The following is a 19,246-nucleotide window of genomic DNA, read 5'->3' as shown; positions in this document are numbered from 1 at the left end:
AGACTTTCATATTACAGCATTTGTTTTGAAATTTTTCTTTCCAGTATTTCAGGGTTACCATAAATATTAAAAACTTAAAGAAGCCACACCATCAAGGTGGCTCAGCAATTTCAGAGTATAAATCCAGTGCCTTAAAGTAGTAATGGAGGTTGCTGTGCAGAGTGCCCAGTCTCCTTTCAGCACTTGGAGGAGGAGAGCAGGTGAGGTATTAATAGATGCCGCCAAAGTAGAGCTGTTTGGACACAGTGGTGCAACAGATGGCTATGCAACACTATTTGGCAAAGGCCCAGGAACACTATTATCATCCTTCCAGAGACACATGGCGCATGATCTAGTGAGGCCTGTATATGAATAGAGTGGATTAGAAAAGGGCAGGGAAGAGTAAGAGAAGTTTGGGTTTAAAATTCATTCATGGGGACTGGTAAGGCTCAACATTTACTGTCCATCCCTAATTACCTGTTAAAAAGGTGGTGGTGAGTCACCTTCTTGAATACAACTGAGTGGCTTGCTAGGCCATTTCAGAGGCCAGTTAAGAGTCAACCACATTATTGTGGGTCTGGAGTCACATGTAGGTCAGACCTGGTAAGGACAGCATATTTCCTTCCCTAAAGGACACAATGAACCATATGGGGTTTTATGACAATCCGGTCTTGTCACGGTCGCCATTACTGAACCTTGCTTTTTGTTCCAGATTTATTTAATTAACTGAATTTAAATTTCCCCAGCTGCCATGGTGGGATTTGAATTCATGAGTCTGGATCACAAGTCCAGGCCTGTGGATTACTAGTCCAGTAACAGAACTACTACAGTACTCTTAATACTTGTAACGATACTTAAAATTAAAAAATTGGTATGAACCAGTGTCCATTTTAGTGATAGCTGCTCCATTAGCCAAAATATTTTTAAAATGATCTTTCAGCAAATATTCAGGATCTGCAACAATGGGGAAGCAGTGGAATCCTAGCCCTTGCAAAGTCAAACTACAAAAGGATAACTTCCTCCCAGGAAAATATCTTCTGAGACAGGTCGTACTTTTTCCATTTGTACACAGGGACACATTTCCTCAAAACTTACTGCACCAGATCAGCAGCATACTAAATTGCATTAGGATAGAATTTATCTGATGAAGGCAAGAGGATTCTGTATGTGTTGAAATAAAGCACCCCACTGGAATTCATTGATACACACTCTTCACACCTATATTTCGAGCTTGGAAATGCATATTTTCAAGCAGCAATACAAAAAAAGTATCAATCCATGAAGAATGCATAATTTCTGAAAATTTATTATGAAAACAGCTTTTTTCCTCTGCTACCATTTACTTTTTTTGAGATATAAAACCAGCTACCAATATTTGTTGCTTCTGTGTAGCAAGAGAAGTCCATTTCAACAATTCCTTGTGGACAGTTCATAGGTGTGAATGGCATGGATGAGAGTCTTTTTTTTTCCTTTTTTCTGTTAATATAGTTGAGAAGGGTTCCTTAAGCATGCAAGCCTCATAGAGGGGGCCCCCCGAGGACTTCAGGCCAGGCTGACGACATCCACTTAGGCCAGAGCTGGGAAAGCTTCTGGGTCATCAACATTTGGAACAGAGATGCTAGACTGCAAAATGAAAAAGAAATTTGGTCAGAGAACCCATATTATAGTAATAGGTGTGCAACAAAACTAGCACTAAAAAGCAAATGCAGAAACACTATTCAAGGAACAAAATATAAAATAGATCTTGAGTCATCCAGGTTTCCAGTGCTTTAGTTAGAAAGACTCTGGTTTAAATTTGAACAGCTTATTTCACTGCAATGTATTGTACTGCTAGCAACTTAAGGGAAATAACCAAAGTTTATATAATCAATATCTTTGCAACAATTTAGTATCAACAAATGGTTTGGTAGATGTTTGGATTCTAACAGCCAGATGAAATAAAACTCACCTTTCTTAAATTCTTTTTTGTGGGATTTGGGCGTCACTGGCAAGGCCAGCATTTATTGCCCATCCCTAATTGCCCTTGAACAGAGTGGCTTGCTAGGCCATTTCAGAGGGCAGTTAAGAGACAACCACATTGCTGTAGGTCTGGAGTCACATGTAGGCCAGACCAGGTAAGGACAGCAGATTTCTTTCCTCAAAAAGGAAATGAATGAACCAGATGGGTTTTTACAACAAAATCGATAATGGTTTCATGGTCACCATTAAACTAGCTTTTTAAAAAAAAAAAAATTCATATTTATTCACTGAATTCAAATTTCACCGACTGCCATGGTGGGATTCGACCCATGTCCCCAGAGCATTATCCTGGGCTCTGGATTACTAGTCTAGTGACATGACCACTATGCCACCACCTCCCCTTGTACAGTAATATTCAGAGTAATTACAGTAATGAAACTGCTCAGATTAAACCAACTGAGCGAGGCTGAGTTTAGTACGCGTGCAAGATCCTAGACCTGAATGCCTGCAAGTTCATCTTCAAAATCACAGGTACTGGTTGACAGCCTTTGAGAAAGCAAATTCCACTGTCCATTCTCACTACACAGAAGGCAACATGTATATTTCACTCAAGCATTTATTTTTAAAAATCTATTCAACCCAAGAAAATATTTGATTAAAGATTTTGGCATTCTGATTCACTTTCAATAAATTAAAGAAAGCAGTACAACTATTAAAACCAGTTAAGTCAGTTTAACAATGTTCCCACTGAGAAAACTAAAAATTTCCTAAGTTTCCAAAATTAAAACAAAAAAGAGAAAATGTGTTACCTCAAGCACTGGTGCATGAAAAGGAATGTAAACTGGTCTGTTAAAGCTGTTCTCTTGCATAATGAGTTGACTTCTAATCAACGAGATGCTAAGAATTTAAAGGGCGTTTGAGCACCTCAATTAAAACGAGCTATGTGCATATTCAAAAGCAGCATAACATGCCTCAATCAAAAAATCTCATGCTCATCTCTGATCAAACTGACCATTTACACTTCTTTAACCTCACACTTATGCAATGAAGGACATTAGTGCTCGTGAAAGAAAATTTTTCACAAGAGGCATCCAGGGACAGGCCAGGTACTAATCAATAATCCTCTATTCAGTCCCAATATAGTGTCTTAATCCCAATTTGAGTACACAATGCTGCACCAGTGTAACATTCTATTTCACTTTTTCTTTAAAAAAAACATTTAATTTGGTTACCAAATTAAGGCCATTAGAGAAACTAGACTAATGCTCATTTCACTTAGAACCTTTACAGCTAAAAAGAGACTTCCACATCTGGGACTTGGGTTCAAAGCCAGCCTAAATTGATGGGACAAAGGGGCAGTAGTTTTAAATGCAAGTGGCCCATTTCTTCTCCAGTATAATACATTCTTCACAATGTACAGGAATGTAATTTACAGCTTAAGATGCATCATGTAAGTCAGCAAGTCTTGAATTTGAAAGCTCAGATCATACAACCTAATAAATTGTGTAAAAGTACTGACCTTCCCTTAAACTTTCTGCTCATAATTAAAGGATCATAATGTTCTGGTAGTAAAGCCTTTTAGCATAATCAATCAGCATCAGAACTATTACAACCAGGTACACTGAGCAGATGGAGTGCAAAACTCCTCTTGCTCTGCCAGATGAGGCTCCTTAATACATAATCTAAGAGTTCCTTGCATTCTTTGCCCATCCTAACAATCTTTATAGCTCCTCAATGAGACTACAGATTTACTGCACATTTCTGAGCAGTTCTGCATTGCTTACCCACGTTCATAAGGAATTAGACTTGAGTTTGCCAATTAACATAGTTGGCAGTTTAGGTTTCCATTCCACTGCCATGGATTGGATTTCAAACAGGATAACAGCTACAGGCATCTGACACTTGGGCCTCCAAAGCATGCACATACTTATTACCAAACCATGGCTTAATGTCTCACTTCTATTTTGGAACAGCTAGAAAGATCTTATCTGTAGATCCAGTGCTCAGTGTAAAATCCTGAGATGCAATAGTGAGCCTTGCAGGCCCTAGACATGGTCCATAGTTTATACAAACATCTGCTTTGCAAGTGCAAAGGATTGCAAAGAGAAACTGCTAGCTGATAAGCTCTTGATTTTTTTTTAAAAAAACTTTTGCTATCCACTGACTTATTGCAGCCATCAAACTGGTTTGAGATTGAGATTTTATTAGATTTAAGCTTGCACATGCACAGAAAAATAATTACTGCCCTACCAGCTGACAAAGCACACTGCTTATTCTAACTTAAAAATACTGATTGCATCCAAGTCAACGAACCCATATTTAAGCAATAGCACAAATACAACTTCTCAATCTCTCTCATTATTCATAATCATAGAATGGCAAGAGCACAGGAGGTCATTTGGCCTGTCGAGTCTGTGCAGGCTCTCTGCAAAAGCAATTTAACTAGTTCCACTCAGCCCTGCAAATTCTATCCCTTCAGGCACTTATTGAACTCCCTTTTGAAAATCATCAAATCTGCCTCCACCACACACACAGGCAATGCATTCCAGATTCTAACCCTTTAGCTCTTTTACTAATCACTTTAAATCTGTGGTTCTCAACCCTTCTGCCAATGGGAACAATTTCTACCTACACTATCTAGGCCCCTCATGATTTTTAACACCTCTATCAAATCTCCTCTCAACCTCTTCTCCAAGGAGAGCAACCCCAACTTCTCCAGTCTATTCACGTAACTGATATCTCTTGTCCCTGGAACAATTCTCAAATCTTTTCTGTACCCTCTAATACTCTCAACCTGTCCTGCCAGCCTCAACTATTCGTGCACATTTAGCCCCAAGTGTCTCTGTTCCTGCACCCTCTTTAGAATTGTACTCTCCAGTTTACACTGCCCTAGTTCTCCCTACCAAAATGCAACACATTGCACTTCTCTGCAGTCAATTGCATCTGCCACGTGTCCACCCATTCCACCAGCCTTTGTTTATTTGGAGTCAATCATGATCCTCACAGTCCACTTTACTTCCAAATTTTGTCACATCCACATATTTTGAAATTGTGCCCTGCATACCCAAGTCTAGATTATTAATATAGATCAAGTAGTGTCCAAATAATCACCCTTGAGGAACCCCACTTCCTCCAGTCTGAAAAACGGTCACCACTACTGCTTCCTGTCACTCAGTAAACATCGTATCCATGCTGCAACTTTCCCTTTTATTCCATGGGCTTCAACCATGCTGACAATCCAATTATGTGGCACTTTGTCAAACACCTTTTGGAAATCCATATACACATCAACTAGATCACCCTCATCAATCCTCTGACCTCAAAAAACTCAAGTTATGCAAAAACAATTTTGTTTTGTTTAGTTTAGAGATACAGCACTGCAACAGGCCCTTCGGCCTACCGAGTCTGTGCCGACCATCAACCACCCATTTATACTAATCCTACACTAATCCCATATTCCTACCACATCCCCACCTGTCCCTATATTTCCCTACCACCTACCTATACTAGGGGCAATTGCTAATGGCCAATTTACCTATCAACCTGCAAGTCTTTGGCATGTGGGAGGAAACCGGAGCACCCGGAGAAAACCCACGCAGACACAGGGAGAACTTGCAAACTCCACACAGGCAGTACCCAGAATTGAACCCGGGTCGCTGGAGCTGAGAGGCTGCGGTGCTAACCACTGCGCCACTGTTACACACATAAAGGGAACAGTGATGAAATATGAGATGAACTGGAGGAATTAGGAAATAAAAGTCAACTGTTGAACTGAGCTACAAACAATGAACACATTTGTGCCACAGACAAAAAGTAGTAGAAGTCAGGTGACCCCACCTACCCTGTCAATAAGCATGCTTGGCTGAATACGACAAAACCCATTATTCATGTCTGAATTAACTTTGAGGAAAACACACAAGTGGAGAAACAGCCCATTCCATGCTAACAACGCCTATCTGCAGGAATGGAGCTCACAAAGATGTTTGCAGACAGTCTGACTTCAAAGCCAAGGCCAAAATAATAGATGTGAAATAATACCTATTTACAAAATGAACTACATTCAGATGCCATCATGTAACAATGGTTCCCATATCCTGGCACATTTTATGAATCCCCCAGGGGAGAGCCCTTAGTCACCTGACTGACACCCCAACCTGATAAGTTTTTACCTTAAAAAGATATCTGTCTGGAGAGAGGGGGAGCAACAGCCAATGAATAGCCAGAACAGCTGAGACAGTTCCAGCTAAGTAGGAGCCCTGCTGACAACATCTTTTAACTACTGCAGCAGAGAAATTGCAAGGTGATTTTGGAACTCCCTATCTGCGAAAATGAAGTGGGATTTCCCACTATCGACTTTGGATTAAAGCTCAACTACAAGGAGCCATAACACTTCATCCTTTTCAAGACAATGAACATTCAGGCCTGCACCACTGAAACATTTCCTCCCAAAATGCTTCTAAAGTTTTTTTTTTAAAATAAAAAAACTGGACTCTAATGTGACACTATCTTCTCGTGTGAGTGCACGAGTGGGTGAGGTCACGAATATTCCAATTATGGTGTAAAGATTTGTCTTTTTTTTTTAAGCCTACGAGACAACCTGTCATTAGTCTATTTATTTGACCCTTAAAACATTCAGGGGCTCAAACACTTTTGAAACCACTATCTGTGGTCAGCTGAGAGGTAAAAGTGGAAATCACCCACACCATGATGCATCTGTCCTTAACAGATTGGGGGCTTGAAGCCAGGATTCTGAAACATCAGATCAGAAATTTAGAAACAAAAGGAATTTTAGGAATCAAATAAGTAAATTTTCTCGTACTTTTTCTTTCTCCACGGTGCTAAAATCAAAAGACATGGCCACATTCAATGCTAAAGTATTTGTAGAGTAGGGAGAAGCATTGTACAATACATTAAATCAATTTAGTAGTGAAGATTTAAAAGCTGTAGCTCGGCAGGTGGGAGTCATTTTCAAACAAAAAACCAAGAAACCTGAAATACTTAAGAATCTAGCTAGCCATTTTAATCTTACCCCAGAACTAGAGGAAACGGGCATGAAACCAGAGTCTGAATAAAATAGTCCTAGCTAGAATTCAATTTGAAATGCAAACATTGGAATTTCAAAAGGAAAAAGAGGCAACAGAATTATAATTTCAAAAGGGAAGGATGCAAAGAGAGGCAGTGGCGAGACAATTTCAGTTAGGCTGCAATCACACAAGCGAGAACACCACCAGCAATTCAATTATCCCCAATCCAGAGCAAAGCTTTGATGTTATGAGACACACAATTAGTGCCAAAATTTAATGAGGAAGAGGTTGAATCCTATTTTACCACCTTTGAGAAAATAGCTATCAGGCTAAAATGGCTAAAAGAATATTGGACACTCCTTTTACAAGGCGAATTGTTGGGTAGCGCTCGTGAAGTTCATTGCATGTTATCAGAAGAGAGCTCCCTCAATTAAAGACTAAAACTGCTATCTTAAATGCATACCAGTTAGACACTAAAGTCAATCGACACATTTAAAATGCTAGGAAAAGACCTGCCCAAACCTTGATTGAATTTGGAAGAGTTAAACACATGGGTTTTAATTGCTGGATACGATCTCTCAGGTTAGGCCTCTATGACAATGAGAGGGGTAATCTTACAAGAATTTTAAAAACGTATTCCCATCAACATAAATACCCATAGTAAGGAACAAAAGGTCACAAGGGTGAGAGAAGCTGCTACAATGGCAGCGTATGAGCTCACCCATAAATCCTTTTATCAAGGAAAATCCTCCCATAGTAATCCCCAGAGGTTCGGGAAGGGCAGAAAATGGAATAATGAGAAAAGATAGGATGCTAGTGGAAAGGAAAGAGTGAGAGAACGGAGGGATCCCTCCACTGGTCAAGAAAGGATGTGCAAAGGGTAGGAATATTTTCCACAGACCTGCATGTTTCCATTATAACAAAGCAGGGCATGTGAAAGCCGACTGCTGGAAATTGAAGGGGAGGCCAGTGAGTGCGTGGGAGTTCACAAGAGTGGCCTAGAAAAGGGTGCCCCAGCAAATAGCAAGGCAGACAAGCTTGTGACCCTAACCAGTGATGGATTCCTTAAAGAATACTGCCACAGATGTGGAAGAAACAGAAATAATTCCTGAGGGTTACCAGGATTTTTTATTTTAAATGGAAAGGTGTCTCCATACCTCTCCGATGAGAGATGCAAGTCCATTGTCTTGCTCAGGCGTACACGTGCCACTCAATACTTAATGCTGGATGATAAAGGCATGACCTTTTCACCAGAGAGCTCACTAAAGGCAAAGGTCCTAGTAAAAGACATTGAAGGGCACACACCTGTGTGCCCGATATCAGGTCCACCTACAGTGTGACCTAGTGTGACAATAGGGATTGTTGCTAACCTGCCTGTGGCCATATAGATTTGCTGCTAAGCAATGAATCAGCTGGTGGCAAGGTTGGAGCAGCCCCAGTGGTCTTAAAACAGTCAAATGAAGCCAAGGAGACGGAACAGATCTCCATGAGCAAGTCCATGGAATACTCCCGACTGTGGTAATGAGGTCCATAGCTAAGTAAGCTCCACCAGAGCAAGCTGAGGCAGTAATTCAGCCAGAGGACCCCAGAGGTCTGGCTGGCTGAAACATATTTTGGAGATAAGGAGGAGATACCATTCGTGGGATGTGGGAGCCGCTGGCTGGGCCAGCATTTATTGCCAATCCCCAAATGCCCTCGAAAAGGTGGTGGAGAGTCGTCCTTTTTGAACCACTGCATTCTTTGGGATGTAGTTACACCAACAATGCTGTTAGGAAGGAAATTCCAGGATTTTGATCCAGCAAGTGAAGGAATGGCAATATAGTTCCAAATCAGGATGGTGTGGGGCTTGGAGGGGAACTTGCAGGTGGTGGTGCTCCCATGCATCTGCTGCCCTTGTCCTTCTAGGTGGTAGAGGTCAGGGGTTTGGAGATGCTGTCGAAAGAGCCTTGGTGAGTTGCTGCAGTGCATTTTGTAGATGATGCACACTGTTGCCACTGGGCATCAGTGGTGAAGGGAGTGAATGTTGAAGATGGTGGATAGGTGCCAGATAGGCTTTGTCCTGGATGGTGTCGAGCTTCTTGAGTGTTGTTGGAGCTGCACCAATCCATCACACTCCTGACTTGTGCCTTGTAGTTACTGATCAGGCATTGGGGAGACAGATGGTGAGTTACTCGCTGCAAAATTCTCAATCTCTGGCCTGCTCTTGTAGCCACAGCATTTATTTGGCTGGTCCAGTTCAGTTTCTGGGGTAATCCCCAGGATGATGTTAACTGAAGCCCAGCAGAAAACCCTGATTTAAAAAGATGAGCGCAGATCACCTGTTCCGAGACAGAGGCAGAGAAAATTTCTGAATGTTATTACTTTAAAAATGGAATAATAATGAGGAAATGAAGACCTCCGCAGCGACTTGCAGAGGAGGCGTGGTCCACCAAATTGTAGTTCCCCCTAAATAGAGATCTCAAGGATTGCCCATTAAATCCCAACGGCTGGGCCCGTGGGTATCCAAAAGACCCAGGCCCAGAAAGCAGACACTTTTACTGGCCACATCTACCAGACTGTTGGGAAATCACAATCTACAATCAGGCCTACTCCACTAATCCCCATTCTGGTTTTCGCAGAGCCCTTCAGCAGAGTTCTGGTCGATTGCGTAGGACCCCTACCTAAAACTAGGGCAGGTTACCAATACCGCCTAACCATCATGGATACAGCCCAGAAGCCATATCCTTGAAGAAATTTCAACTAAAACTGTAGTTGAGGGGCTGAACCAGCTTTTCACCTGATACGGACTGCCCAAAGAAATTCAGTCAGATCAAGGAACTAATTTCATGTCCCAAATGTACCAAGTCATACAGAGCCTTAGTATTGAGCAAGTGAAATCTTCAGCATATCACCCACAATCACAAGGTGCTCTGGAACAATACCATCAAACCCTGTAAACCATCAGACAATACTACCACGATTCCACCGCTCCCCCCCCCCCCCCCCACCCACCCATGACTGGGATAAAGTAGCAGCTTTTTTGCTGTTTGTTACTAGAGATTAACCAAATGAATCAACAGGCTTCAGCCCATTTGAATTGGTTTTTGAACATGAGGCGAAAGGCCCCCTGAAATTTATCAAGGAAAAATTCCAGGATCAAAGGGAAGAAACCTCATTGCCAGATTAAGTATTCACTTTTCATGAGACTTTTTAAAGCCTATGCTGTAGTGAAGGCACACCTGAAAGTATCTCAGTAAAACATGAAAAGGCAGGTAGACAAAAAGGCTGCAGCTCGAGTGTTTAAACCAGAGGACCAGGTGAATCCCTACAAGTCAGATCCAATGTCCTGTACCGTGTAGGGAAAAAGGTCAGTGACGTGAACTACCTAATTAACACACCAGACTGGAGGAAAAGCAAAAGACTGCCACATAAATGCCACAAAAAAAAAGTCGGGAACCAGACTGACCAGTGTATGTCACGCAATAGCGAGAAGGACAACACTACCGTAACATTGGAAAATACCAAAATTCTAAAGGAGACGAGATACCATGTTTGAGTATCTGACCAGTCAAGAAAGAACCTAGCAACACTGCTAAGGGAATTTGAAGTTTGAGACACAAACTAAGTCGCACCTCCCTAACTATACATGACGTGGATGTAAGAGACTCCACCGATAAAAACAAAACTCAAAGGCTGAGCCCAATAAATTACTCAGGTCCAAGAAATCCAATATTTGCTGGATATTGAACTCAGCCAAAGCAGCCGGAGCTCACCCATATTACTCGTCTCCAAACCTGACAGATCAACCACATCTTGCATCAATTAGCGAAAAGTTAACACTAACCTGAACAGACTCATACCCAATCCCCTGTATGGAGGGCTACCTTGACCAAGTAGGAAGCTCCACCGACATTAGTAAAATCAATTTATTGAAAGGAAAATGGCAAGCCCCCATGACCACCTAAAGCAAAAGTAATTTCAGCATTTGTCACCCTCAATAGCTTATTTCAATATAAAGTAATGCCATTTGGCACAACTTTCCAATGACAAATAAACCAAGTGGTAGCTGGTTTAAACAACTGTGTTGTCTACCTGGATGACCTGTTAGTTTACAGTGATACCTGGGAAGACCACCTGAACCATTTAAGGGTCTATAGAAAGCTCACCTCGTGGCAATGTGGCAAAAAGCAAATTCGCTAAGGCTAAAGTAACCTATTAGGACCACATTGAAGGCAACGGTCAGGTGTCGCCAAGGGCAGAAGTAGTGCAAGCCGTGGGAGATATCACCATTCCCAAAACGAAGGAGGAAATCATGCGATTTCTGTGAATGCGCAGATTCTACCGAAAATGTATTCCTAACTTCAGCACCTTAGCTGCGCCCTTAACTGATTTGAAGAAAAATGTAAAAGTAGCGTGTCAGAGTACAGTGCCAGCTGGCTTTCGAAAAAGTGAAAGCGATTTTAACAAATTACCCAGTATTGGCAATCTCAAATTTAAACAATCCCTTCAAGATGACTATTGACACCAGTGATGTCAGAAGAGGAGCAATCTTACTCCAAGATGACAATTCAGGCCTCAAGAAATCAACTGGCTATTTCTCAAAAAAACTTAACACTAAACCAAAGAAAATATTCCACAATGAAGAAAAAAGGCATTACAACACCTACGAGCCCTTCAACATTTCAACGTTTATGCAAATAATGGACACAGAAATTCAAATCTATACTGAGCACAACCCTACACGTATCTGGAAAAATTCAAAGTTAAAAATGCCGATGCAGCTTACTTTTCCGGCCATTCAACATGAAAACTGCACACATAGCTGGGAAGAATGACGTTATTGCTGATGCACCGCCCTGAATTTAAACAATCTGTAAATAAATTATGACTGAAAGCCTGAGGAGTGCATGGGATGAATGTGTGCAGATGTGTACTCAACTATGTCTTTTTCTTTCTGAAAAAGAAAAAAAAAGAAAAATACCAAGGAATTTCATTTTTCCCTTTTTGCAGGGGTATTATGCTCACGAAGAGAACAGCGATGAAATATGAACTGGAGGAATTATGAAATAAAAGTCAACTGTTGAACTGAACTACAAACAATGGATACATTTGTGCCCCAGACAAAATGGAGGAGAGATCAGGTGACCCCTCCTACCCTGTCAATAAACATGCTTGTCTGCTAAAGACAAACCCCATTATTCAGGTCTGAATTAACTTTGGGGAAAACATACAAATGGAAAAACAGCCCATTCCATGCTAACAAAGCCTATCTGCAGAAATGGAGCTCACAAAGATGTTTGCAGACAGTCTGACTTGGAAGCCAAGACCAAAATAATATATGAAATAATACCTATCAAAATGAACCACATTCAGATGTCATCATTTAACAATGGTTCCCATATCCTGACATTTTATGTATCACTCCAGCGGATAGAGTCCTTAGTCAACTGACCAACACCCCAACCTGACAGGTTTCTATCTTAAAAAGGAACTTCTCTGGAGAGAGGGGGGGAAAACAGCCAGAGAAGGCCTTTACCAGCCAGAACAGCTGAGACAGTTCCAGCCAAGTACGAGCTTTGCTGACAAAATCTTTTAACATCTACAACAGAGAAATTCCAAGGTGACTGTGGAATTCCCCATCTGCAAAAGTGAACAAGGACTTCCCACCATCGACTTTGGATGGAGGCTGAAAGATGTCTTCTCATTTTGTTTTTTGGGGGAAAAAACACTTCAATTTATGGGCGGCACAGTGGCGCAGTGGTTAGCACCGCAGCCTCACAGCTCCAGGGACCCGGGTTCGATTCCGGGTACTGCCTGTGCGGAGTTTGCAAGTTCTCCCTGTGTCTGCGTGGGTTTTCTCCGGGTGCTCCGGTTTCCTCCCACAAGCCAAAAGACTTGCAGGTTGGTAGGTAAATTGGCCATTATAAACTGTCACTAGTATAGGTAGGTGGTAGGGAAATATAGGGACAGGTGGGGATGTTTGGTAGGAATATGGGATTAGTGTAGGATTAGTATAAATGGGTGGTTGATTTTCGGCACAGACTTGGTGGGCCAAAGGGCCTGTTTCAGTGCTGTATCTCTAATCTAATCTAACAAATGGACTCTCTAATTGCATCATCCGCTCTACTCTATTTTTTCATGCAAGCGCACTTGTGTGCGTGCGCGAAAGAGATAGATAATGAGAGAGTGGGTGAAGCCACGAATATTCTTCGGTTACTGTATAAAAATATTTATCTGTCTTTTTTAACCTACGAGAAAACCTGTCATTCGTCTATTTATTCGACCCTTAAAACACTTGCTGTACTTGGCAGTTTTCACAGGTTTCTCATACATAAACCTACAGGCCTCAAGATTGCTTCAGTACCTGGCAGTCACACTGTAGTTATACACCGTATACTTCACATTTGAAGTTATGAAGTTTACTTTGAAATTTCAGTTACAAAATCTCAAAAGCACTGGCAGCACCCAGATATGCTGCAATTCAATGGCACACCCTATTTTTTTTTGGACCGGGGGTGCTTTTGGCTCGTCTCATCCTTGGTCATGGTGCTATTCGAGGTTTTATTTAAAAACTGCACGTCCAAAATTCAACAGGTTGCGAATTATATGTTAAAAGTTACACCAAATTTGTACACTGCGGTGGTTGGACCTGGATCAGTTATTTAATTTAAAACAATTAAATGTTTTGCAGTTTTAAGAAAAATGACATTTATTGGGTCATGTTCAATGATTAAAAGGTGTAAATATGAGCAGGAAACCTGAGATCATCTGTGACAACACTGAACATTGTGTGGGTTTTTTCCTAGCACAAGCACCTTGCTTACTGTATCTAACTTTCCCAGTGACAACTACAATGAGGCTTTGATCAATCTATGCCTCAGATTGTTACATGGAGTGTTTTTTAAAAAAAATTGCTTTAGTCTAATTACTAATTTTTGAAATAGATATTTGTACTTGACCAGCTTTTCTAGGATACTGGAGGCACAGTCTACCCAATTCAGCAAAATAATACTCTTTAGAACGATTATACAACAGTTGCACTCTTACTGCACTGAACAGGCAAGCTCCATCTTCATTAAGAAGCTTAACCTGCCAACAGGGAAATAGAGGAAAAAAGCAGCAACAGTAAAAAGGCCAACAGTCTTCACATTAAGCATTAACCAGCTTTATCTAAATCCTAACCATAGTTTTCCCTTGACTGTGGCAGAAGCTTCAACTTGGTACAGATGCTCACAAGTAAAAAGAATTTGCACTTGCATTGCTTTTCACAACCTCAACAATTTCAAAACTTCATTGGCTGTAAAGCACTTTGGATATGTCTGAATGTCATGAAAGGCAGTTTATAAATGTCAAAGCACCTTATAGGTAATGAAATTTGCATACAGCAAGGTCTCAAATGCAAGATAATGACCAGTTATAGACCAGGACACTGGGAGAAGTCCCCTGCTCCTCCTCTTAGAATAGTGCTATGCGATCTTTTATTCCACCTGTGACATTTAATACTGCATTTACAAGACAGCAACCCTAACAGTGCAGCACTCTGCCTGCGTCAGCCTAGATTATATGCTCAAGCATCTTACATGGAACTTGAACCCACAGCCTCCTGACACAAATCTCTAATGGAGACCAGACTACAGATATTCCTGGTTCCGACCCATCAGCTTGAGGCAACCCTAAATCTCAAAGGAACTGAGGTTTGATGCTATCTAATCCACCAAAACATTATTCACGTCAATCTAGACAAAGTGTGCAGACCTCATTGAACCATGGAAGATACCATTGCCACCCTGGTCTCACCGAATATCCATCTATGCACACCTTCCAGCAGGAGTCACTGAAGAGTGATCAGCAGCAGAAATCACAGCTGAATTTTTCTTTCCCCAGTCCAACACACTAAAGCCAATAGTACCATGCCAACTGCTTTCTTGACTAAAGTGAACTCAAAGAACCAGAAACAAGCCTAGGAACTTCTGATCTCTACAGATTAATATTGGACAGAGCGCTTAACCATGAGTAGTGTTATTGCTTTCTAAACCTTTGATTCTCCGCTGTTTTAAATAACTTGACTGGAAAGTACCATTCCCATCCAAAGTTAGAGAGAAGTGCTGTTGTTACCTTGTCAGGCCTCATTCCACGGATGTTCCTGCCGCCACCACGTCCACGACCACCTCGACCTCCTCTGCCACCACGGCCAGGGCGACCCAAATCACCAAAATTGATTTCCAGCTGGGAGGTTATGTCATTTGCTGGTTTGCGGAAATGATGTTCCAAACCAGAGTCATCAGCAGAGACCTAATTTAAAAAAAGATTCAGTTCACATTTCATGCCTCGATGCATTTATTTCATTATTCACTCAAATTGAAACATACTATATGCAGACACTTCTTTCTCTGCTCGCCAAAAAGACATATTCAAAGTGCTCAGAAGATACAAGACCCTTCAATGCTTAAAGCTGCTGTGAAGGAAACCAAAAAATGTGAAACTGCAGTTTCTACAAAACAACTTTCCTACATTCCATGTTGTTTCCAATTTGAAATACTTTAAGACACCCTGAAGATTTTGATGAGTACAGGAAGAGTTTTCAAAGAAAATAATTTACATTGTTCTTCAGTATACTTTTATCAACTGCGTTTAATTTTAAACATGTGGAATTACTAAATAAAGCTGGATGCAAACCAAGAAAAAAAATACAAACCACATTCCAGAAAGTCAGAACCAATCTGCATTTCCAATTCATCCAGAATTTCAATGCAGATTGAGAGCCAGGTCTGACATCATTCAATTGCCTATACAGATAGATCGTGTAGCTTAAATTTGAATTAACTTAAATTGCACTTAAAAATGACAACTACTGGTCAATCCTCAATCAAGTTACTGAATCTAACACTTTGAGGGAAAAGGAAGAAAAATTCAGCAAGACCAGTGCGAGCCCACAGAATTGAACTTCATAGAAACTTTTATTTCAAGCAGGGCAAGCCCAGACTCCCACAACTACTTTGACTACACTTCCTCACACCCTGCTTCCTTTAAGGATTCTATCCCATTCTCTCACTTTTGTTGTCTTTGTAATATCTGTTCAGGAGATGCAATCTTCCAAACTACCCCTTCCGATATGTCTTCCTTTTTCCTCAACCGAGGATTCTCCTCCACCCCCAACTCCCACCTTCGTTGACGGACCCTCGACTGTGTGCGTTCTATTGCGTGCACTTCTGCTCTTGCCCCTTCCCCTCCAGAACCAGAACCCCTTGTCCTTACCTTCCACCCCACCATCCTCTGTATTCAACAGATCATCTACCATTTCTGCCACCTCGAGACTAATCTTCCCCTCACTCCGCTTTCAGCATTCCAAAGGGACTGTTTTTGCTACGCGACACCTCCAGCACCCCTTCCCTTTCCTACAGCAGCTTTCTGTGCAAGCACACAAGATGCAAAACCTGCCCTTTAACCTCCTCTCTTCTCATTGTGCAAGGCCCCAAACACTCCTTCCAAATACAACAGCCTTATTTCAATTTAGTATACTGTATTTGCAAGTCACGATGTGGTCTCCTCTGTATTGAGGAGAGGAAACAGAAACTTAGTTGCTGCTTTATGGAACACTTCTGTTCAGTCCACAAGCACGACCCTTAGGTTCCTATCGCCTGACATTTCAATACTCTACCTTGTTTTCACTGACCCTTCTATTCTTGGCCTGCTACAGCAATCCAATGAAGCTCATGCACGCTCAAGGAACAGCGCCTTATCTTTCGACTGGGCATTTTACAGTCTAATGGACTCAACATTGAGTTCAACAATTTTAAATCATAAACTTCCACCTGCATTTTGTTTCATTTATTTACTGGTTCTGTTTTTTCTTTTGTTTCTTAAACTGTTTATTTTGCATTTGGACAGCTGCTATCCTGCCATTCACACCTCATCTAGACACATCTTTGATTTCTTTACTTGTCCCATTATCAAACCTTTTGGCTTTGTACCATTAAACCTTTTGTCATTTAATCTGTCCTGCCCTCCACCCTATCAGACCTTCCCTTTTCTTGTCCTTCCCAGCCTCCCTGCTTTCACTTGCTCAAAACCGATAACATTTCTAACTTTTCTCAGTTCTGATGGAAGGTCACAGACCTGAAACACTGTTTCTCTCTCCACAAATGCTGCCAGACCTGCTGAGTGTTACTAGCATTTTTTGTTTTTATTTCAGATTTCCAGCATCCACAGCATCTTGCTCTGTTAAATTTACATTGATGCTTAGGTCATAACATATCAGAGGCTTGTTTACTACCAGAAGTCTTTAACATGCAATTCTGATAATTGTGCACCATCCTGTCAAACTGTGAGGGGGAAAAACGTCAATCTCAAGAAATTAAATCCGAGCTGATTTTCAACACAGCAGATATGCATGTACTAAAGGTGCTATATGAACAAAATTCTGGGGGGGGTTTAACCAAAGGTGTCACTAAAGCTTTTTTTTTTAAATAAAGCAAATATACATTGAAAGTAACGGCACTACCAGCAGCAAACGGTTAAATGAACTAATGCCGTGACCAATATTTATACCAGCATTCAAATAAATACAATTCTACCAAAGTTCAAAATGTAATATATTTCCCCTAAAATGAAAATGCTTCCCAGACTGTGTGCAGAACATAGAAAATTGAGAGTTAACACTTAGCTAACGAAGTCAATGCAATTCAGGAAATCGTGACACTATTGCTTTCTTTGTAAACCCAGAAGTGCATTGCATCAAGGGATAAGATGAGCTGTATGTTTTATATTCTGTATTGTCATGGCCACAAAATTGCTTTTTAAGATACCTACAAGTGCCTAACCCATCTAATAGTGAGGAACTATGGTACTGTTCCATTGGTTGTATTGGTAGGATGATTCACGATGCAGAGTTTAAAGGACTGCAATTATATTTCATAACATCTTCAATTTGAAGCAACATACCCTTCAAAAGGATATAAAGGAGAGAAGCCATGGGGTTACAGCCACGTGGTGAGAATTGGGTGGTTCCCATTGTTCAACTGACCGCAGCAAGTAGATTTTATTAGGGTTTAAGACTTTTGGTGTTTTATTTGTCAAATAAACAGGCAGCTACAGATTTTCTTGTTGGTTTAAAAACAGAAAAATCGATTTATTTATTGATCAATAGACCTTAACCCGAAATTTTCGCAACCGCACACACGCACAAGATAGAGGGAAAAATGGGGTAAGTGATATGTTGGCAGCGGAGGTGGGGGGTCACATTAAAACTGTTGAATTTTCTTGTAAGTCAAGTTCTCACTGGTGTTTGGAAATTTCTCTCTTGGTTCAAAGTTCAGTTGGAGACAGTAGATCATTTTTAATTCACTACTGTATAAAGCATAGATGTACAATTTTACAGCAGGATGTGCCCCTCCTGGGTTGTTGGAATCCAGCTTCCTGGATGTCCCTCTCTCTCTAGGCTGCCTTTTGAGGTAAAGATGTATTACAACTTGCCTCCTGATAGGAGACGCTTTGGTCTCTTCCCCCCATGATGATCGCACAATGACCTAGGATGTGGTTCTTTCACACCTTATTCAGAAGAACCACACTGGGTACAGGATGGGTGCAATTGATACCTCTTAGCTTTTAAGATTTTCCTTTGCCCATGTCAGACAGTTTGAATATAAACAGCCAAATCCTTTAACTTCAGCAGCCATTTGGAGCATATTGTTCACTTTTTAAAAGAAAGGTCCATTTTTTTTTAAAGTCAGTTTTTATAACTTCTATTTATGTCCATAATTTTTCATAGTCATACTTCTTGTACACGTGAAACATGGCATTAACTAACCGGCTTAGTCTTTTGTCTTTTCCCAACACATTCTTGAGGGGGAAAGGTATGGAATTACAAATTACAGAAGTTCTAATGCATTTGGAAACAAAATATGCACACAAAGTGAAGCTAAATTGAATTGTGTGTGCAGTCCAAGTATTTATTCTAGAACACAATTTTACGTACAATTAAAAGCCATCTGCAAATGCCACTCATGATTAAATAGGTCTGCCAGAATTCAGCTTACTATGCAGTAACCTTCCAAAAGAGATGATCCATTGAATTGTAATGCTGATAATCCAAAATTTCTTTAAATAAGCATTTTTAGTGTCAATAGAATCTGACAAATGTAGGCAGCTTTGCCAGGTTTAATGAGTGCTTTCAATCACTAAGCCTGCCCACAGCAAAAAGAAAACACAACCATTCATTATGCTCCCTATATTGACCCAAAAAGTTTACACCAGCTAGTTCCAGCACTGAACCAAAAACACTCAGTATGGCCACATCTCTGAAGAAA

At 40.9% G+C, this 19,246-nt stretch overlaps 1 protein-coding gene across 4 annotated transcripts in view; it reads right to left on the bottom strand.

Moving 5' to 3' along the window:
* Positions 1-1,269: 1,269 nt before the first annotated feature.
* The window catches only part of LOC137372882 (SERPINE1 mRNA-binding protein 1-like), a 48,930-nt gene continuing 30,953 nt past the window's right edge, over positions 1,270-19,246 (bottom strand). For all 4 annotated transcript variants that reach the window (XM_068037277.1, XM_068037275.1, XM_068037274.1 and 1 more), the window contains exons 8-9: positions 15,057-15,233; positions 1,270-1,602 (exon numbers count right to left, since the gene is read on the bottom strand). In XM_068037277.1, the coding sequence (XP_067893378.1) occupies positions 1,546-1,602; positions 15,057-15,233 (234 nt within the window). In that variant the 3' untranslated portion in view covers positions 1,270-1,545. The remainder of the gene's footprint in view (positions 1,603-15,056; positions 15,234-19,246) is intronic.

Source organism: Heterodontus francisci, chromosome 8 (genome assembly GCF_036365525.1).
Source record: "Heterodontus francisci isolate sHetFra1 chromosome 8, sHetFra1.hap1, whole genome shotgun sequence".
Classification (NCBI taxonomy): Eukaryota; Metazoa; Chordata; class Chondrichthyes; order Heterodontiformes; family Heterodontidae; genus Heterodontus; species Heterodontus francisci.
This window is presented reverse-complemented; position numbering and strand designations above follow the sequence as displayed.